Below are 16,586 nucleotides of genomic sequence, written 5' to 3' on the forward strand. Positions count from 1 at the left end.
TACATGTCAGCATCTATATGCTTTTGATAAGCAGCCTGTTGAACATGTGTTGCCCCTTCAGGAAGAGGTTCAGGGCGAGGAACATTAATGACATGGAACTTTCGCTCCTTCCTGAGGACTATCCTCTGGTTCCTTTTCCAATCAAGGAAGTTTGTTCATGTCAGCTTGTCCTTCTCAAGGACTGGCCACACGAAGAAGTTGTTTGAGTTGTTTGTCATTTGATATCTATAATATTAAAATACATAAAATGAATTAGTCTACAGATGCTCATTAGATTATGTTCAAGTGATTATTTATATATATTCAAAATATATATCTCCTACTATTTTTATCAAATCAATAGCCCTAACTATTAATTCGGAAAGAAAATCTTCAATATCCTTTCTGGTGAGCCAAGATACAAATTTCATAATATTTTAGTTCAGCTTTGGCTTTACTCCTAAAACATGATTCAATAAGATAGATAGTATTTATTAATTATATCAACTATATAACTCTTGGAGAGTTCGATGGAACAACATTTGTTCATATTTATCTAATAAATCTCGTCAAACTCCATGCCTCTAAGTTCACAATCCTATTGTGGTAACTTAGTTAAGTCAAACATAATAGTCAGAAAGTATTAATATACTTCACCGCATCTCCCACTATAGATGGGAGTACTTCGCTCTTGCGAACCCACTCCTTATCGATGTAGGGGTTAACGCATTGGACATATTGGAAGGCATGTGAACAACTTAATATGAGCTTTAGGGTTTTGTAAATATTAAAACGATCATGATCCCATCATAAAGAGATTATCAATTGTTCCTTGAATAATATACTTCAAATCAATATTTGTCAATGGTTTGATTTCCCAGTAGAGAGGGAGTCACAATGGTCTCTCTTAAAACCCGCAACCTTACAAGTTCAATGTACCCGCTTTTTGACAAAATTGCCCCATATCAGAAATAAAGAAAATTCTTATTTTTATTCTGTATTTCTAAAATACAAGAATCTCATGTTCCTTTGTTAAATTTTAAAATCTTGAATCGTGACAAATTTTATCTTCTTTAGCAGGCATTGCATGGGTGAATTATCTAATATATACATACATTGCTAATCTAATTAAGCATACATCATTCTAACTACTCTATAGATTCATTCATCACATGATATATGTAAAGTGCAATAAAATAAACGTGGTAGGTTATGGCCCCATCCTATGTGATCTTCATCAAGCTCATGATCAAGATCATGGTCAATCTAAGGTGGTTAAGTAAATAAATACAACTATCTATTACATCATATGTCTTCTTACTTTATTTGCTTCCTTGTATAGCTTTCTTGGATCACATTCAATGGACTCCTTTTTCTAGTCTTCAAGTCTTCAGGTGCATTACATAAATAAAATATAAAAGACTAATCTAATAAACTTACAAGAAGAACTCGAGTTACATTCGAGATTTAATATTACATGAATCAAAACGACATGCAAGTCATATTTAAAAACTAAAACCATAATTAAAAAACATTAATCTAATGTCTAAAGATCATAACCATCCACCATGCTTAAATAACATATATTAATATAATTTATTATATACTTATTATTATTAATCTAATTAATCATATCAAGTGGAACATATATGAAACACTATTTTACAGAACAAACTCCGCTGAAAATTTTGAAAAAAACATCATAATTAAAACAGAAACTTTCTGCTTGATTCTTCATGTCTGTATCATTGTATCATATACATACAGTATGTTCCAGTCCCCTATTATGTCCATACATAATTAATCATAATAAAAGTCATCTCAGATCATCAACACATGCATAATATCTTCATATATATCATGGAAGATCATCAACATATATAATATCATCATATTTATCATGGCTAATCATTAACACATGCATAATATCATAATATCTATCATGGAAGATTATCAACACATGCATAATATACAAATCGCAAACATATAGTCATGACAGAATGTATACATGATATTATCATCAAAATCAGTAAACACATAAACGAATTAAAACCTTTCGCAAGTAGCTATGATATCATTGTTGGGTTTCGGGATATAAAAACACAACGGAACAATAAATAAAACCGTAAAAATAGATAAAACCTGAAACCCACCGCATGATCCATGCGAAAAAATATTTAATTTATGGATGAGATATTTACCTTAAAGTATTTTACGATTATGGTTGTCAAAAAGAGATCATTACTTCAACCCAACACCACTTATCTCGCCTTAACGATCTACGCCGTATAGGTATCCATACGAAATCCGGTACGGAGGAGGCGTGTACTAGCACCGGAAATTGAACTCGTTCTACTTCTCTCTCTCCCTCTGCTACTAGGGTTTTGTTATAAAAACGTAGTTACCTAATTCATCCATAAAAGAGATTATATATGAGAGAAAAAAATGAGTTATAACCCTAATCCAACAATATAGTCATATTAAATATTAAATTCTAATTTATTGTCTAATTAAGTCTCACTTAATTATCCAATAACTAAATTTCTAATTTAATAATAATAAATTTGAATTTCATTTAATCTATTAATTAATTCCAACTTAATTAAAATTAAATAATAAAAAATTCATATTTAGTTCAAATTTGAGTATAAATTAAATATTCCTCCAAACTTTCTTTTTGCGTCGACCCTATAGGTTATTATTATGTTGGCAAATTATTAAATATCTCATATTAAAATTATAAATAATGAGTGGCATCCAGAAATACATCATTGCTACGCAAGTAATAATAATTAAATCGGTGATCGATTAAACCTTTCGTGAATAATGTACAATATAATATAATCCATCTAACTATATATTATAGATTAAACTCAAGGCAGGTTATGTGTCATCCTCTTCATGGTTTAATCGCGGGTTCCATGATCAATGAGTAGACTATCATTCCAAATCAACTTTTGAGCGCGGCGTCACGCATTTCATAGTCTAGCTCGCACAAGAGGCCAATAATATTACTTCAAATAGGAAGGTTAAATCATTTCTAGATCATTCATATTTCTCATATGATTTATTATACATCTAAAGTCCAATTTCATCATTACCCGGTCATATTAATCATCATATAGAAATATAATGATTTCAAGTCGAAGGACCATTACATCATTATCACTGTGAGAATTACTTATCAACACACATATAAAATCTCACATTTGGTCTCTCCAGCACCATGTATATTTACATCTACCCGTGTTTTCGATTTTACTATCACTATACGTATGATCAATAAGATGTGATTATCAGTCAATAAACACACTAGTCTTAATGCATTATTATTGTCCCATAATAATAACAGTCGACTAGAGATATTTAGGATATAATACTAGTCACGTACTTAAAGATATAGAATTCATATCATATTAAAAGGACATTTATTAATCTAATATTTATATCGCAGTAAATTAAGATATAATAAACTATGAAAGAATAATCGATTGAACATAAATATTAATAATCCAAATATCATAAACAAAATATAATAGGGTTATGTGTAGGGCACAAATACTAACAATAACAACCTAAAAACATATCTAGAAGATTTTTTTAAAACTTAATTAATCATCTTCAGAGTCTTCATTATTTTAGCATTTCTTATATCTTTGTCCTAGCATGCATTCTTTTATGTCATAATCTTTGATCACAACGTTGTCTTTTTGCCTTCATTATTGAATTTAAATTCATTTAGAGTAGCTTTTTCCATACAACTCTTAATAGCTCTCCAAGTGTACTTGTTCCTCCCTTCTTAATTACAATAGGAAGTCTTTGTGAAAGAACTACCATGAGAAAATAAGTATTTGAGAGGTCTCTTGGTCCCACCCTAAACATTCTAAGAACCTAAAATTATTTGTTATCTCATGTCATTCTCCAGTATGTACAATTTACATAACATGAATATAAATGGTTAGTATTAATGAATACCTAAGTTCATTTTAAAATTGAAAAATGATCGACAACAAACTAAGAAAAGTAATGAAGGGAAGAAATTTTTTACCTAAACAATCAAGATGTGAAAAATGAAACAGATGTGCAAGTAGAAGAAGATGAAAAGTTGTAAAATGAAAATGACAATCGGTGGGAGAAAACTATAGCTTTATAAATACTAATTACAAATTTTTCTACTATGCTTGACTTATATTTCCTAAATATCAATTATAAAGTTGGGCGTCATTTTTAACTTTTTAAATTTAGTTGCTCATTTTGAAGTTTTGGATTAGAGCCCTCATTTTAAATTTTTTATAGAATTATGGTTTCCTGCATGGGATAGGTTATAAGTTTTGACTTCAATATTGAATATTTAACTTTAGGCCCAATTTCAATTTTTTTGTAAACTATAATTTTCAACGATATCTTCTATTTACCATCAACTTGTGGTAAGTTAAAACTTTGGTCATCATTTTAATTTTTTTGCACATATAAGCCTGGTTTTAAAATTTTTTAGGAAATTATCAAAATTGTGAAAAAAAAATTATGAAACTTTATTATGTGAATCATTATAATCGATTTTTCATTGTAAATTCAATCCAAATGTGCTTTACCAATAACAATTTTTTGTACATATAATTAATATATATTTATATTAAATATTACAATTGGATCACCCAAAAATTATAAATAATCAACACAAATTATTATTCAAAAAAAATTATATTAAAATATTTGCAAATGAGTAGTAGAAATCATAATATTTACACACATGTGTATTTCATTCCTATTGGATCCTTCAAGGAATTTTTTAAAAAGATAATCAATACATATTACAATTAAAGCATTTCAAATGAACTTTAAAAATCACAACACTTGACATACATGACTAGTTCACTCGTCAGATTACGGATGAATTATTCAAAAAATTAAAAAAAAATTAAGTTTTAGCCCTAATCTTACCCCAAAAATCTTAACCATAAATTATAATCCTCAAGCTAGTTTTCACCTTCAATATAGGTATAGGTGGTAAATTAATATATATATGGGAGAAGATGGAAGACGAAAGCGTTTATGTGATGTTCCTCAATCTTATTTTATTTTTCTAATTTTCTTAATTTTCTGAATTAGTTAATATTAAAAATTAAAGTTACATATATTCTTCTAAATATATTATTATCGTTCATAATATTCTTTTATTTAAAATTTTTGTAATTTATAAGAAAAATAATTAATAGAAGTCTTGACTAACAAGTTAAATATTTAATATTTAATTGAGTAAAGTCTTGACTAACAAGTTTGGCAATGTAAAAAGCAAGTAAATAATCTTATATTATATACATAAATGCCAATCGTTTGACTTAAAAAATAATTTTCTATTACAATTTCAAACTTTATTTTTCATGTTATTGTAATTTTTCGGCTATTCATTTTGTTAAGCCTTTAAATTTGTGTTAATTGTTTGATTGTTTTTATGAGTTCAGAGTGTATCATTTTGTTTAAAAAAGAATTATGGATGCTACTAGACTTAGTGATTCGTTTCATATTATTTGGTTAAAAGTATGTTACTCAAAGTTTATATTTAAGTATTTTTGATGTAGTCAAGAAATATAGTGGAGCACAATATATGCTGCAGGGGTAATAATAAATTTTACATACATTAGCAAAAGACAAGTTCAAGCCCATTATAGAAATCGGCCCATTTTTCAAAAATCATCAATAAATCGCTAAGAAACCCGTCCAATATTTTACCGGGTTGCTAAATTACCGATAAATCATTCGATTTGTCAAAAATCGCACGATAAATCACATATCAATAACTAAACCAAATAGTTCTAATTTCCGAAATTAATAATCATGAGTAGAACAAAACAACCTATAATTTTTATATATTAATGCATTTTCGCATGTATTTATTATTGTAATTATAAAATATTTATTTTATTTTCAATGGAGCACGTATATAAGTAAATGCTATCATATTTAATAATAAATATTTATTAATTTCTTAAAAATATTTGTATAGTTCCGCCGTGAAGCGTGGCTTAATGTCTTGGTCTAGTGAAGCGTGGCTTAATGTCTTGGTCCAGTTATATAATGATTTCAATGTGTTTTATCTAATTTATAAATTTTTGTAACATATTTTAAAATATCATGAATTTACCATAATCTTCTAGAAAACTTCATAAAAATTTCATTACAATCCAAAAATTTTATAAAGTTTATGAAATTAATTTGAATATCATCGACTTTAAAAATTTATAAAATATTACTTCCTTCGTCTCACTAGATTGTTAACATTTGAAATGGAGTATCGACATACATTTTAATACTTTTATCTAGTATAGTTTTATAACATATATTTAAAATTTTCTTTTTCTGAATAAAAGTTTAACGTTTAAACTTTTATTGAAAAAAAAAATTAAAAACAAGTTACGGAACTATAGTAAATAAGAACCTTAAAATACGTGCCGAACTTTTTATTTCAAATGTTAAGAACCTAGTGGAACGGATGGAGTAATTGATTGTCTCTGAAATGTGAATACAATAATATTTCAATAAAAATCAATAAATTTTTAACCAGATATGACAAATTTAATGAATGTTTTAAAAGTCTATCAAACAGTCACAAATTTTTAATATTCAAAAATATATGTTATATTCTTAATTAAATACACCTTCGTTAATATACCTAAAAATGCCCTTAATTTTTAATGTTAATCGCCATACGCGCTACCTCTAGTGTTAATAAGTCAATCAAATCCTAATTTACTTTATAAATATATATAATAAAAATCCTCCCGTTTACATTTGATATTTATGATCGATATCTTCATTCACCTGATCACTTATTTTTTCACTGTGTAATTAGCTAATCAGTAATAATCAAATCTTCGTAATGTACACAGGCACCGTAAGATAATGAAAACCAATTATTTTGAATAATGTCATTGATCTTTGCGGTGCTTATTGTCCTAAAAAATAAATATTTTCCGCACAAATTAAAAATATAATATATGTGCATGTCACGTGCTAAAAGATTACTTCCCTAAAAATAACTAGCAATTAACAATCATGATACGGGTATGGTACGCGCCACCTAATTATGCAACTAGAGTTTGTCCGTGCAACTCACGTGCTAGGAAATTAGCAACTAATAATCACGTCCACCGTAAGATAATAAAATCCAATTATTTTGAATAATGTCATTGATCTTTGCGGTGCTTATTATCCTAAAAAATAAATGTTTACCGCACAAATTAACAATATAATATATGTGCATGTCACGTGCTAAAAGATTATTTCACTAAATAACTAGCAATTAACAAACATGATACGGGTATGGTACGCGCCTCCTAATTATGCAACTAGAGTTTGTCCGTGCACGTGCGAGAAAATTAGCAACTAATAATCATGTTTATATCCCACGTGCTAAAAACCCTAGTCAAGCAACTAGCAGTATGCCCCTAGGTAAATATATGCAAAATCCATATCTGAGTAGCAATTTAATCAGTTGTTATATTTGTAACAGACCCGTGACATACAAATCAAAGAAAATAAAAACTAGTCAAAATCTATTGGATTTTAGTTTTTAATTTAGTCATTAATTTACTCCAGTATCTTATTAATATCTACATAAAATAATTTTCAAATCCATAATTATTGCCTAATCGGTTTTCAATCAAAACTGTATTTTAAATCATATAAATATAAGGCACTACCAACATGTTGTGATATAGTAAATCGGTAATGATCTAGAGTTTTATGTTACATTTACAGATGGAAGGCGATAACAACCAAAGCCAAGACTCTTCCCAAATGGTTCAACGGTTACTCCCACCTCATGAACCACACCACTCTGATTTTGAAACCAATCCCCTGAACAACACCAATCCCCAGAACAACAACTCTACAGGGGGTGGCGGTTTTTTCCCAAAAAGTTGTCCACGAGGCCGTCCTCGTGGCTCCAAAAACAAGCCTAAGACTCCTGTTGTCCGCAATTGTGAGAGCTTCATTGTTCTCGAGGCGCACGTTCTTGAAATTTCATCGGGCGCTGACATAATGGAGACCCTTAACACATATGCAATGCAGAGAGGCAGAGGTGTGTGTATCTTTAATGGGAAGGGGACAGTTTGGAATGTTATCATCCACCAACATGCTTCTTCTTCCTTGTCTGGGGGCGTTATTACACTGCCAGATGCTTTTGAGATTATTTCGATTACTTGGACAGTGCTTCCTCCCCCGGCTCCACCAGGATTCGGGAGCCTATCGATCTTTTTATCAGGAGGACAAGGGAAAGTTCTTGGGGGAAAAGTGGTAGGTCCGCTGATTGCCAAAGGTGCAGTTATTTTGATGGTGGCTACTTTTGCTAATGCGGTATTTGAGCGTATACCATTGGAGAGGCACGGGGCAGCAGAGCGGGAAAATGCAGCAAATGGTGCTAATCAGGTGCAGGAGGTTCAGCCACTAATATCTCAGGCATTTACCGTGATAGGAAGTGTTGGTACTAGTCTTTCTTTGTTTAATGCAGGGCCTGCTGTAGATTTGCCAAATAATTTTGTTGCACCAGGGCCTCCCTTTTAGATATTGAATCAACAACCCGTGTATTTAGATAAAAGGCTTCTAGACAATATTTCTTTTAGTGGGTTAATTTTTAAGTCAAAAAGATCGGTAGTTTGAGATCTAATAAAAGTTTACAAATTATTTAATGATAGAAGGGTATTCTCTTTGCTAATTTATGAACAATGATTTCTGAGATATATACTTTGTTAAGTTCATAATTAAATAATTACACTTTACTTGATATTTTTTTAATTAATTAATTTGTTTACTAGAAAATATGCCGTTTTAATTGGAACTAATAACCAACTCATCATTCCATATTAGCTTAATCAAGGTATAATCTATTGGTCATATCTCTGAAACAAAATTTACTTATGCAATGTGTTAATATTTTTAATCAACAAAGTTAATTATTTTAAAACAGAATTATTCTCACATCTCTTCTATGAAAAAAAACCTTAATAACACATAATATTCCATTAATTTATCACATAATCCCATAAATACCTAAGAAAATTTGATGCAATGTAGTTACATTCAACTAATAAGTATTTCATAACTCCTTGTGATTTACAAAACCGACATAATGTTGGGTCCAGTTTTTGGTCAAAAAAATTATATAAACTATAAATGTAAATAATTTAAATTTATTATTTGTCAACTACAGTTGTTATTTTTTATAATAGTTTACAAATTATACAAAAGTCTATTATACTAGTTAGTAACATGTGTGAAGTACGGGCCTAAATTATAAAATGTCAAATACTACATTTATATCTCTCCAATGGCCTTTTGTTTTGGCTACTTTGGAAAAAATGGGATTCTCATCCCTTTTTATCTCTTGGATTAAAGCTTGCATTTGCACAACAAAGTTTTCTATCGAACTTAATGGCATTATTCACGGTTATTTTGATGGTGCGCAAGGAATTCGCCAAGGTGATCCTTTGTCGCCTTATCTCTTCACTATATGCATCAATGTTCTCTGTTGTCTATTAAAGCCAAAGCCTCCTGCCTTCAAATATCATTGGAAATGCAAGCACTTGTTCCTCTATGAGTGGGCTTCAGCCAAGCATTCACAAAAGCAATAGTTTTTTCTTGGGGTGTCTTCAATTTCTGGTCAGTTGTGCTTGAATGACTGCATTCCCCTGATTGATAAAATCACTGCTAGAATTCATAATTAGACTTCACTACTACTCTCTTTTGCTGGAAGAGTTCGCCTAATAAACTCTGTTCTACATGCTATCGAGGCCTATTGGTGCAACCATTTTTTGCTTCCAACGGCGGTTCATGCACATATGTGATCTTTGTTGACTCGTTTTTTTGTGGAGGAGTAATATTAATCAGAAAGGTGGTGCTAAAATATCTTGGAGAATAGTTTATCTCCCTAAGAAGGAAGGGGGCCTTGGTGTTAAAAATATGGTGGATTGAAATTGAGCTCAAATTATAGGTCACTTACTCAAGGTTGTCACAAAAAAACTCTAATTTGTGGTCTACTTGGGTTAATGCTACTCTTCTTCGTAACAAACATTTCTGGACCATGAAAATTCCTCCTGACTCATCCTGGATCTGGAAAAAGGTTCTCAAACTTCGTAACATTGCATTGTAGTTCATCACCTATGACATAGGGAATGGATGCAATACTTCGTTGTGGTTTGATCCTTGGTGGGAAGGGGTCTGTCTTGTATCTACTTTGACATCTCCCATCATTCGTCAATGTGGTCTTTCAAGTAATGCTACTGTTGGTGTGCTGCTTCAAACTGGTCATTGGGCGTTGCCAACTCCCAACTCTAGACATCATCACGTGGATCCTCTCCTAACGCAATGGCTTGAACATTTTTCCTTTCCGGTTGTGCGTGTTCATAGAGAAGACAGGATACTTTGGGCAAGCATTCATGCTGTCAAGATAAAGACATGGAATATTTGGGATTCTATCAGAAATAGGGGAACTGAGATAAGTTGGGCTCCTGCGGTTTGGCACAAACTCACAATCTATCGTTATGCGCACCACCAATGGGTGGCTTGTCACGGGCGTCTCCCTACGCTTGCGCGCCTTGCTCGTTTTGGCATTGCTTTTTCTCAGATTTGTTACTTGTGTATAGGAGGTCTCGAGGCGGACAATCACCTTCTTAGACATTGTCCAACTGTGCTTTCGTACTTCGGAAAATTTGTACTCTCTTGCATGTGCACATTTTGGGTGACTCTTGGCTTCACTGTCTGGAGTTAGTTTTACAGATTGAAGACAGGCTACTTCGTACCCTTTCTTTATATTGCCTTCAGATCTTTTGTTATCATATTTGGAGGGAAAGAAACGCACGGGTTCATGATAAAAGCTGTTTTGGGTCTCAACAACTTTTTGATGGGATCGTGGTCGATTTCAAAGCAAAATTAGCTAGTTCTTTATGGTTCTCTAAACTAGTTTCTACTAGGCCTGAGTATATTTTTTGATTTCTTTCTATCTTCAATCTGCTTGTAGATTGATTATAGATAGTCCACTTTATGGCCTGTCATAGAGCTTGGGTATATCCCTTGTTTTTCTTAGTTTCTACAATATATACATACTTAGCAACAAAAAAAAATCTCTCCAACATAATATTATTAAGACTCGAAAAAAAAAGATCACGAAAACTTATCATATTAAAGCGGTTTGTTTATAAATACTCGTTAACGACATATACTTTTTAATTACTATACTCAGATCATTCCTCGGAATACTAACAATTAAAGTGTTTTACTTTACAAAATTTATTAAATACTATAAAGTGTGAATAGCAATAAATAATATTTAATTATAGGTAGTCATAATAATTAAATCCAAGTGAAATAATAGAAGATACATTACAAATTAATTTTTTTTAATTACATTATTGCAAAGAATCAAAATATGGTGAAATTATTAATAAGCATTATTAAAAGTGTATAATAAGTAAATCTTATTTAACTATGTATAGTCATGCCAAATTGAAATCTAAGTAAAATCATAAAAGTTAAATTATAAATAAATTTTATGTAGGTTATGGGGAATCGAACCATGTTAAAATTAAATAATTGAAAATTATATCAATAAATTTTGAATAAAAACATAGTTGTGGGGAATCAAACTCGCGGTTACAATGAGAGTCTTAATAAATTGTTGTGTTCCATTTAAAGAGTGTATTACTTATTAAAAAATTGTATATAAAAAATAAAGTGTAAATAAAATAGAAGTCAATTCGTCACACTATTATTATAACCAAAAGTCAACAAAATCTACAAAGAAAAATAGTCAAGTAAGTAGTTATGATTTGGTGATATAAAATTTAAAAAATATATATATATAAATATCTAATAAGTACCAAAATTTAGTAATTTGTTACTTTTGATATGTTTATGTTCCAATAAATTATGGCTTAATTGTTTATAAAAATTAAATAGTACAGGTTAAAAAACAAAATCTAAAAAAAAGTATGTCAATATGTGTTAGTACTTGGATGAACACTAACTACTATAAAATAAAGTCTACAATTCATTTCATGTTAGTACTTATAATTTAATAACATAAAATTTTAAAAATATATATATAATTATATGGTGAGTACCAAATTTGGTACTTTAGTAATTTTGTATTTCAATCAAAGATGATTTCATTTATTAATAAAAGTGTGGAATTAATATTACTTAATATTTATATTTATTTTTTTCAATATAAATTGTTTAATAGTACTTAATTATTGATATGAAGTTATTTTTAAAATTAAAATAATTATCTTGGAAGAATAAGAGGAAAAGAAGGAGAACTGATTTTGAACAATAAAGTAAGGCAGATGGTTAACCATCTAACTCGTTATAATAAGAAAGACAAACAATATGATCAAAGACTCCTCGTATACGGTATATTTCACTTTTTATAATATAAAAAAGGTTAATTATTGATAAGAAGTTGTTTTTTAAATTAAAATAATCACTTTTTAATATTATTTGTTTAACTTTTTTAATATAGTTTGTTTAATATTACTTAATTATTGATAAAAAAATTATCTTTGAAATTAAAATAATTATCTTTTTTCAGTATAATTTGTTTAATATCGCTCCTTAAAAATGTTTTTCTATATAATAAAAGTAAAGAGTTGCTTAGATGAAAATTAACTAATAGAAAATAAAGTCTGCAGAGAATTGAAGTTGTTAATAGTTGAGATTTAATAATATTATCATATTTTAAAAACAATTATATGGTCATGATACTAATTGATAGAGGACAAAGTCAATTTGTGTTAACAGTTGTACCAAATTTGGTAATTCAATATTTTGATAATAAAGAGTATAGATGGCTCCAAAAGGGGCTCCAAAAGGTTCTCTTCAAATCGCAGACGAAAAAACGACCAAACATAAAAGGGAAATTATGTTTTTAATAGTTGAAGATGAGGTCTTGTACTATAACCCACTTCGAAAAACTCAACTTATTATAAATTATGAATTATAAAATATCCATTATATGCCTCTCCAAAAGGTCCTCTTTAAACTCCAAAGCCCAGTTAACAAGTCACCAAACATAGAAGGTAATTTATTTTGATGAGATTCTAGTCTAATAGTCAAAGAAGTTGAGTTCGTGTTGTATAGCATGTTGGAGGCTCACTGTTATTAGGCCCGTATAACGTGTTTGGGCCGAAGAAGATAAGGCACTACGTGGACTGAAGAATGGTCGGCCCAATAACGAGGACGACGGTTTGTCCAATAAAGATGAGGACACAGTCTCCTAGCCACAACTGCCACATCCCCCCTCTAAACGCAACGAACCGATAAGTTCGGAGAGTAACGTTGATGGATAAGGTTATGTACACAAAAAAAATTCATTCATCAACACACACTCTCGGATCAAATTAATATCTTGTATTTCGAATTATCCATACAAAAACCAGTTAACTTATTCTCATATCAGAGGTGAATCGGGGGATCATCTACCGCATTCATCTCTTTATAGGCCGAAGTTTATTCATCAGGACGGAGACCAAGTCGGCAGAGAATTGGTTATAATATTTGGCACCGTTTGTGGGAATATGAGATTAAGTCCTGAGATCGAGACGATGACTAAAAGCAACGTTGAGCAGGGCCATTCGGGGTTCACCGATCCGAAAACTAATCCTACGATGCAATCTGTGATTAACCCCCGGAATCTGGGAGCTGATTTCGATGAGGAAGCCGAAATAGTCCCAACTCTTGAAGAACAGGAGATGCTAAGAAAGCTGAGAGCAGAAAATATCGACAAAGAAAAGGGAAAATTGAAAGAGGCCGATGAGACTGAACAAAGGACCAAAAATGGGAGGTCGATGTGCTGAAACTCAAGGTCATAAAGCTACGAAGGGAAGAGTTAAAACTGGAGGAGAGAGTGTTTAAGGCATCACTCGAAGAAACCAAAGGGGCTAAGAGTACTCGAAAAGTGAAACGAGTCCACGTTAAGAAAGATGAGTCCACGTTAAGAAATAGAGGCATATCGGCCTCTTCCAAGAGAAGAGAACAGTTTTTGAAAATGACTAAGTTCAATGGGAGAGGGATCCTGAAGATAATTGTGACAAATATGAATTATTGATGACTGGCGTGGGTCATATCCAGACGATATTGTGTAAGATATTTAAGACGTACCTGAAAAGAGGGACTTCGATGTGGTATAAATCGCTTCGTCCATATTCGATCCATTCATATGAGCAGCTGAAGGAAAAGTTATAAGGCACTATTTACACCTATGCCGAAGAGACAAAGATAATGAGACTCTCATCCATTGTAGGCAGTGGAAAAACGAGTCCCTAGGTGATTACCTAGCCAGGTTTAAGGAGGAAGCAGACATGGTCACCGATCTGAATAAAAAAAAGGCTATGGAATATCTAACCACTGGACTGGACCCAATGAAAGATAAAAAAAACTCATATGATCTCTTTATGATTATCCCCCAAAATATCTGAATGACATATATGTGATGGGTAGGAACATTCGGAGGAAAATGGAAATTCTGGAAGGGTATAGAGAGCCACGAAGAGAGGGCCGAAGCTGGCAGTCCGGTCTTATGAGTACTCTCGAGGGTCCAACCGTGACCGAAGGGACGATCGTAGGAATGATAATAAAAAATAGACTGGTCGGGGCCTGGAAAGGTGAAGAGATGGAGATTTGACCGCGTTTACACCTCTTAATGTGTCAATCTCCAAGATTCTCCATGAGATTAAAGGAAAGACATGTTTTTTCCATCTCGCCAAAATAAAAATGGCTGATCACTAGAAGAATTCGGACAAGTACTGTGACTACCATCAGGATAAGGGGCATAATACAGATGAATTCTTCCACCTGAAGAAGATAATTGAGAAGATTATTAAGGCCAGAGAATTGAATAAGTTTGTAAGGCATCTGAGGGACAAGATGGAACAGAACGATGCAAGAAATAGAGGGACCGCAGAAAGATATCAGGGAGAGGTGAAGACCATCTCAGGTGGCAGTGCCCTCGGTCTTGATAGCAAGAATGCCAGAAAGAGGTACCCGCCAAGTTTATAACATGTGTCAGTTCAGCCTTGCCAGGAAGGCCACGCCCCTCTCCTTTACCGAAGAGGACTATGAGGATGTCATATGCCCTCATGAGGACCCACTTGTAATATCTTGTTCCATCGGACATACACTAAGATGAACCTAGCGGGACAATAAATGGAACTGTGCCGCGAAACACCTCTCGAGGCCTTTGGCGGACATCATATCCCCTCTGAAGGTACGATCACTTTACTTGTTATTATCGGTAAATTGCCCTATACTGCTGAAATATAGGTCAAGTTCTATATTATAAGGGTTGAAAGCCAGTATAATCCACTCTTTGGCCGACCCTTCTTATCCGTTTTCCAAGTCGTGGAGTACATACCCCATCTCAAGCTGAAGTTCCCCACGGAAAAGGGGGTTGGTATGATGAGAGGGGACCAGAAGATGACGAGGATTATCATGCTCGAGGACCTCGACAAAGACAAGGAGTACGAGGAGAATGACTTAAAAGGGAAAAGAAAGTGTTTTGAAGCCGAACCAAGTCGGAATAAATAGTTACTGAATATTGAACTGAAGAAGTTTGGAGCCGACCTGTCTTGCCCAATTGCCGAGCATGGGGCCGAAGTAGGAGAGGTCGAGCTCTACGCTAGATGTTCAGGAAAGATGGTTCGTATAGGAAAAAATATGGAACCTGACCTGAAGGAGAAGGTTATCGCAGTGGTAAGGAAATACCAAGAGGTCTTCGCATAGGATCCTGAAGATATGCACGGGCTAGATCCGAAGACAGCTAAGCATTGCCTTAATGTGAAGCTCGAGGCTAAGCCCGTGAGACAAAAGAAGAGAACCTTCGCCTCAGAGCGACAGAAACTTATGGAAGCCGAGGTTGAAAAGTTATTGGAAGCCAAGTTCATTAAGATTGAATACTATGATTGGCTTGCTAATGTAGTCGCAGTCAAGAAAGCAAACAATAAATGGAGGATGTGTGTAGACTACACAGACTTTAATAAAGCATGTCTGAAAGATCATTACCTCTTGTCGAGCATTGACCAGCTGATAGATGACACGGCCGGCTACGAAGTCCTCGGCTTTCTTGATACCTTTTCGGGTTACCATTAGATAATCATGAATACGGCTGATATCCCAAAGACAGCCTTCATCACGCCAAAGGGAACATACGCATACATTAAAATGCCCTTTAACCTGAAGAATGTAGTGTCAACCTTTCAACGTATAATCAATATAGTCTTCAAATAACAAATTGGGCGCAATATGGAATGTTATGTGGACGATATGATTGTTAAATCACTTTTCCAGGACCACGCTGAAGACCTCCGAGAATGTTTTGAAACTCTTAGAAAAAATAGCATAAAGATTAATCTGAGCAAGTGCATAAGAAAAAGGGGATCGATTATATACCGTAATTAGGATAGGGGAATGATTCAAATCTCGATTATGGGTCCACTATCCTCCCCGATTCAATCTCCCTCGGCTTGTTATGTTTGTTGTTTGTTGTATTGTGTATCTGTGTTTGTCTGTGTTGTGCGTCTGGATTTTTATCTGTGTTCTGTGAGTGTTTGCCAGGG

General features: G+C 32.4%; 1 protein-coding gene across 1 annotated transcript; it reads left to right on the forward strand.

Annotated features, from left to right (window-relative positions):
• Positions 1-7,737: 7,737 nt before the first annotated feature.
• LOC141680556 (AT-hook motif nuclear-localized protein 29-like) lies at positions 7,738-8,541 on the forward strand. The gene has a single exon (XM_074486750.1). The coding sequence runs from the start codon at positions 7,738-7,740 to the stop codon at positions 8,539-8,541; it is 804 nt and encodes a 267-aa protein (XP_074342851.1).
• The last annotated feature ends 8,045 nt before the right edge of the window (positions 8,542-16,586 follow it).

Source organism: Apium graveolens, chromosome 8 (assembly GCF_009905375.1).
Source record: "Apium graveolens cultivar Ventura chromosome 8, ASM990537v1, whole genome shotgun sequence".
NCBI classification, from domain to species: Eukaryota; Viridiplantae; Streptophyta; class Magnoliopsida; order Apiales; family Apiaceae; genus Apium; species Apium graveolens.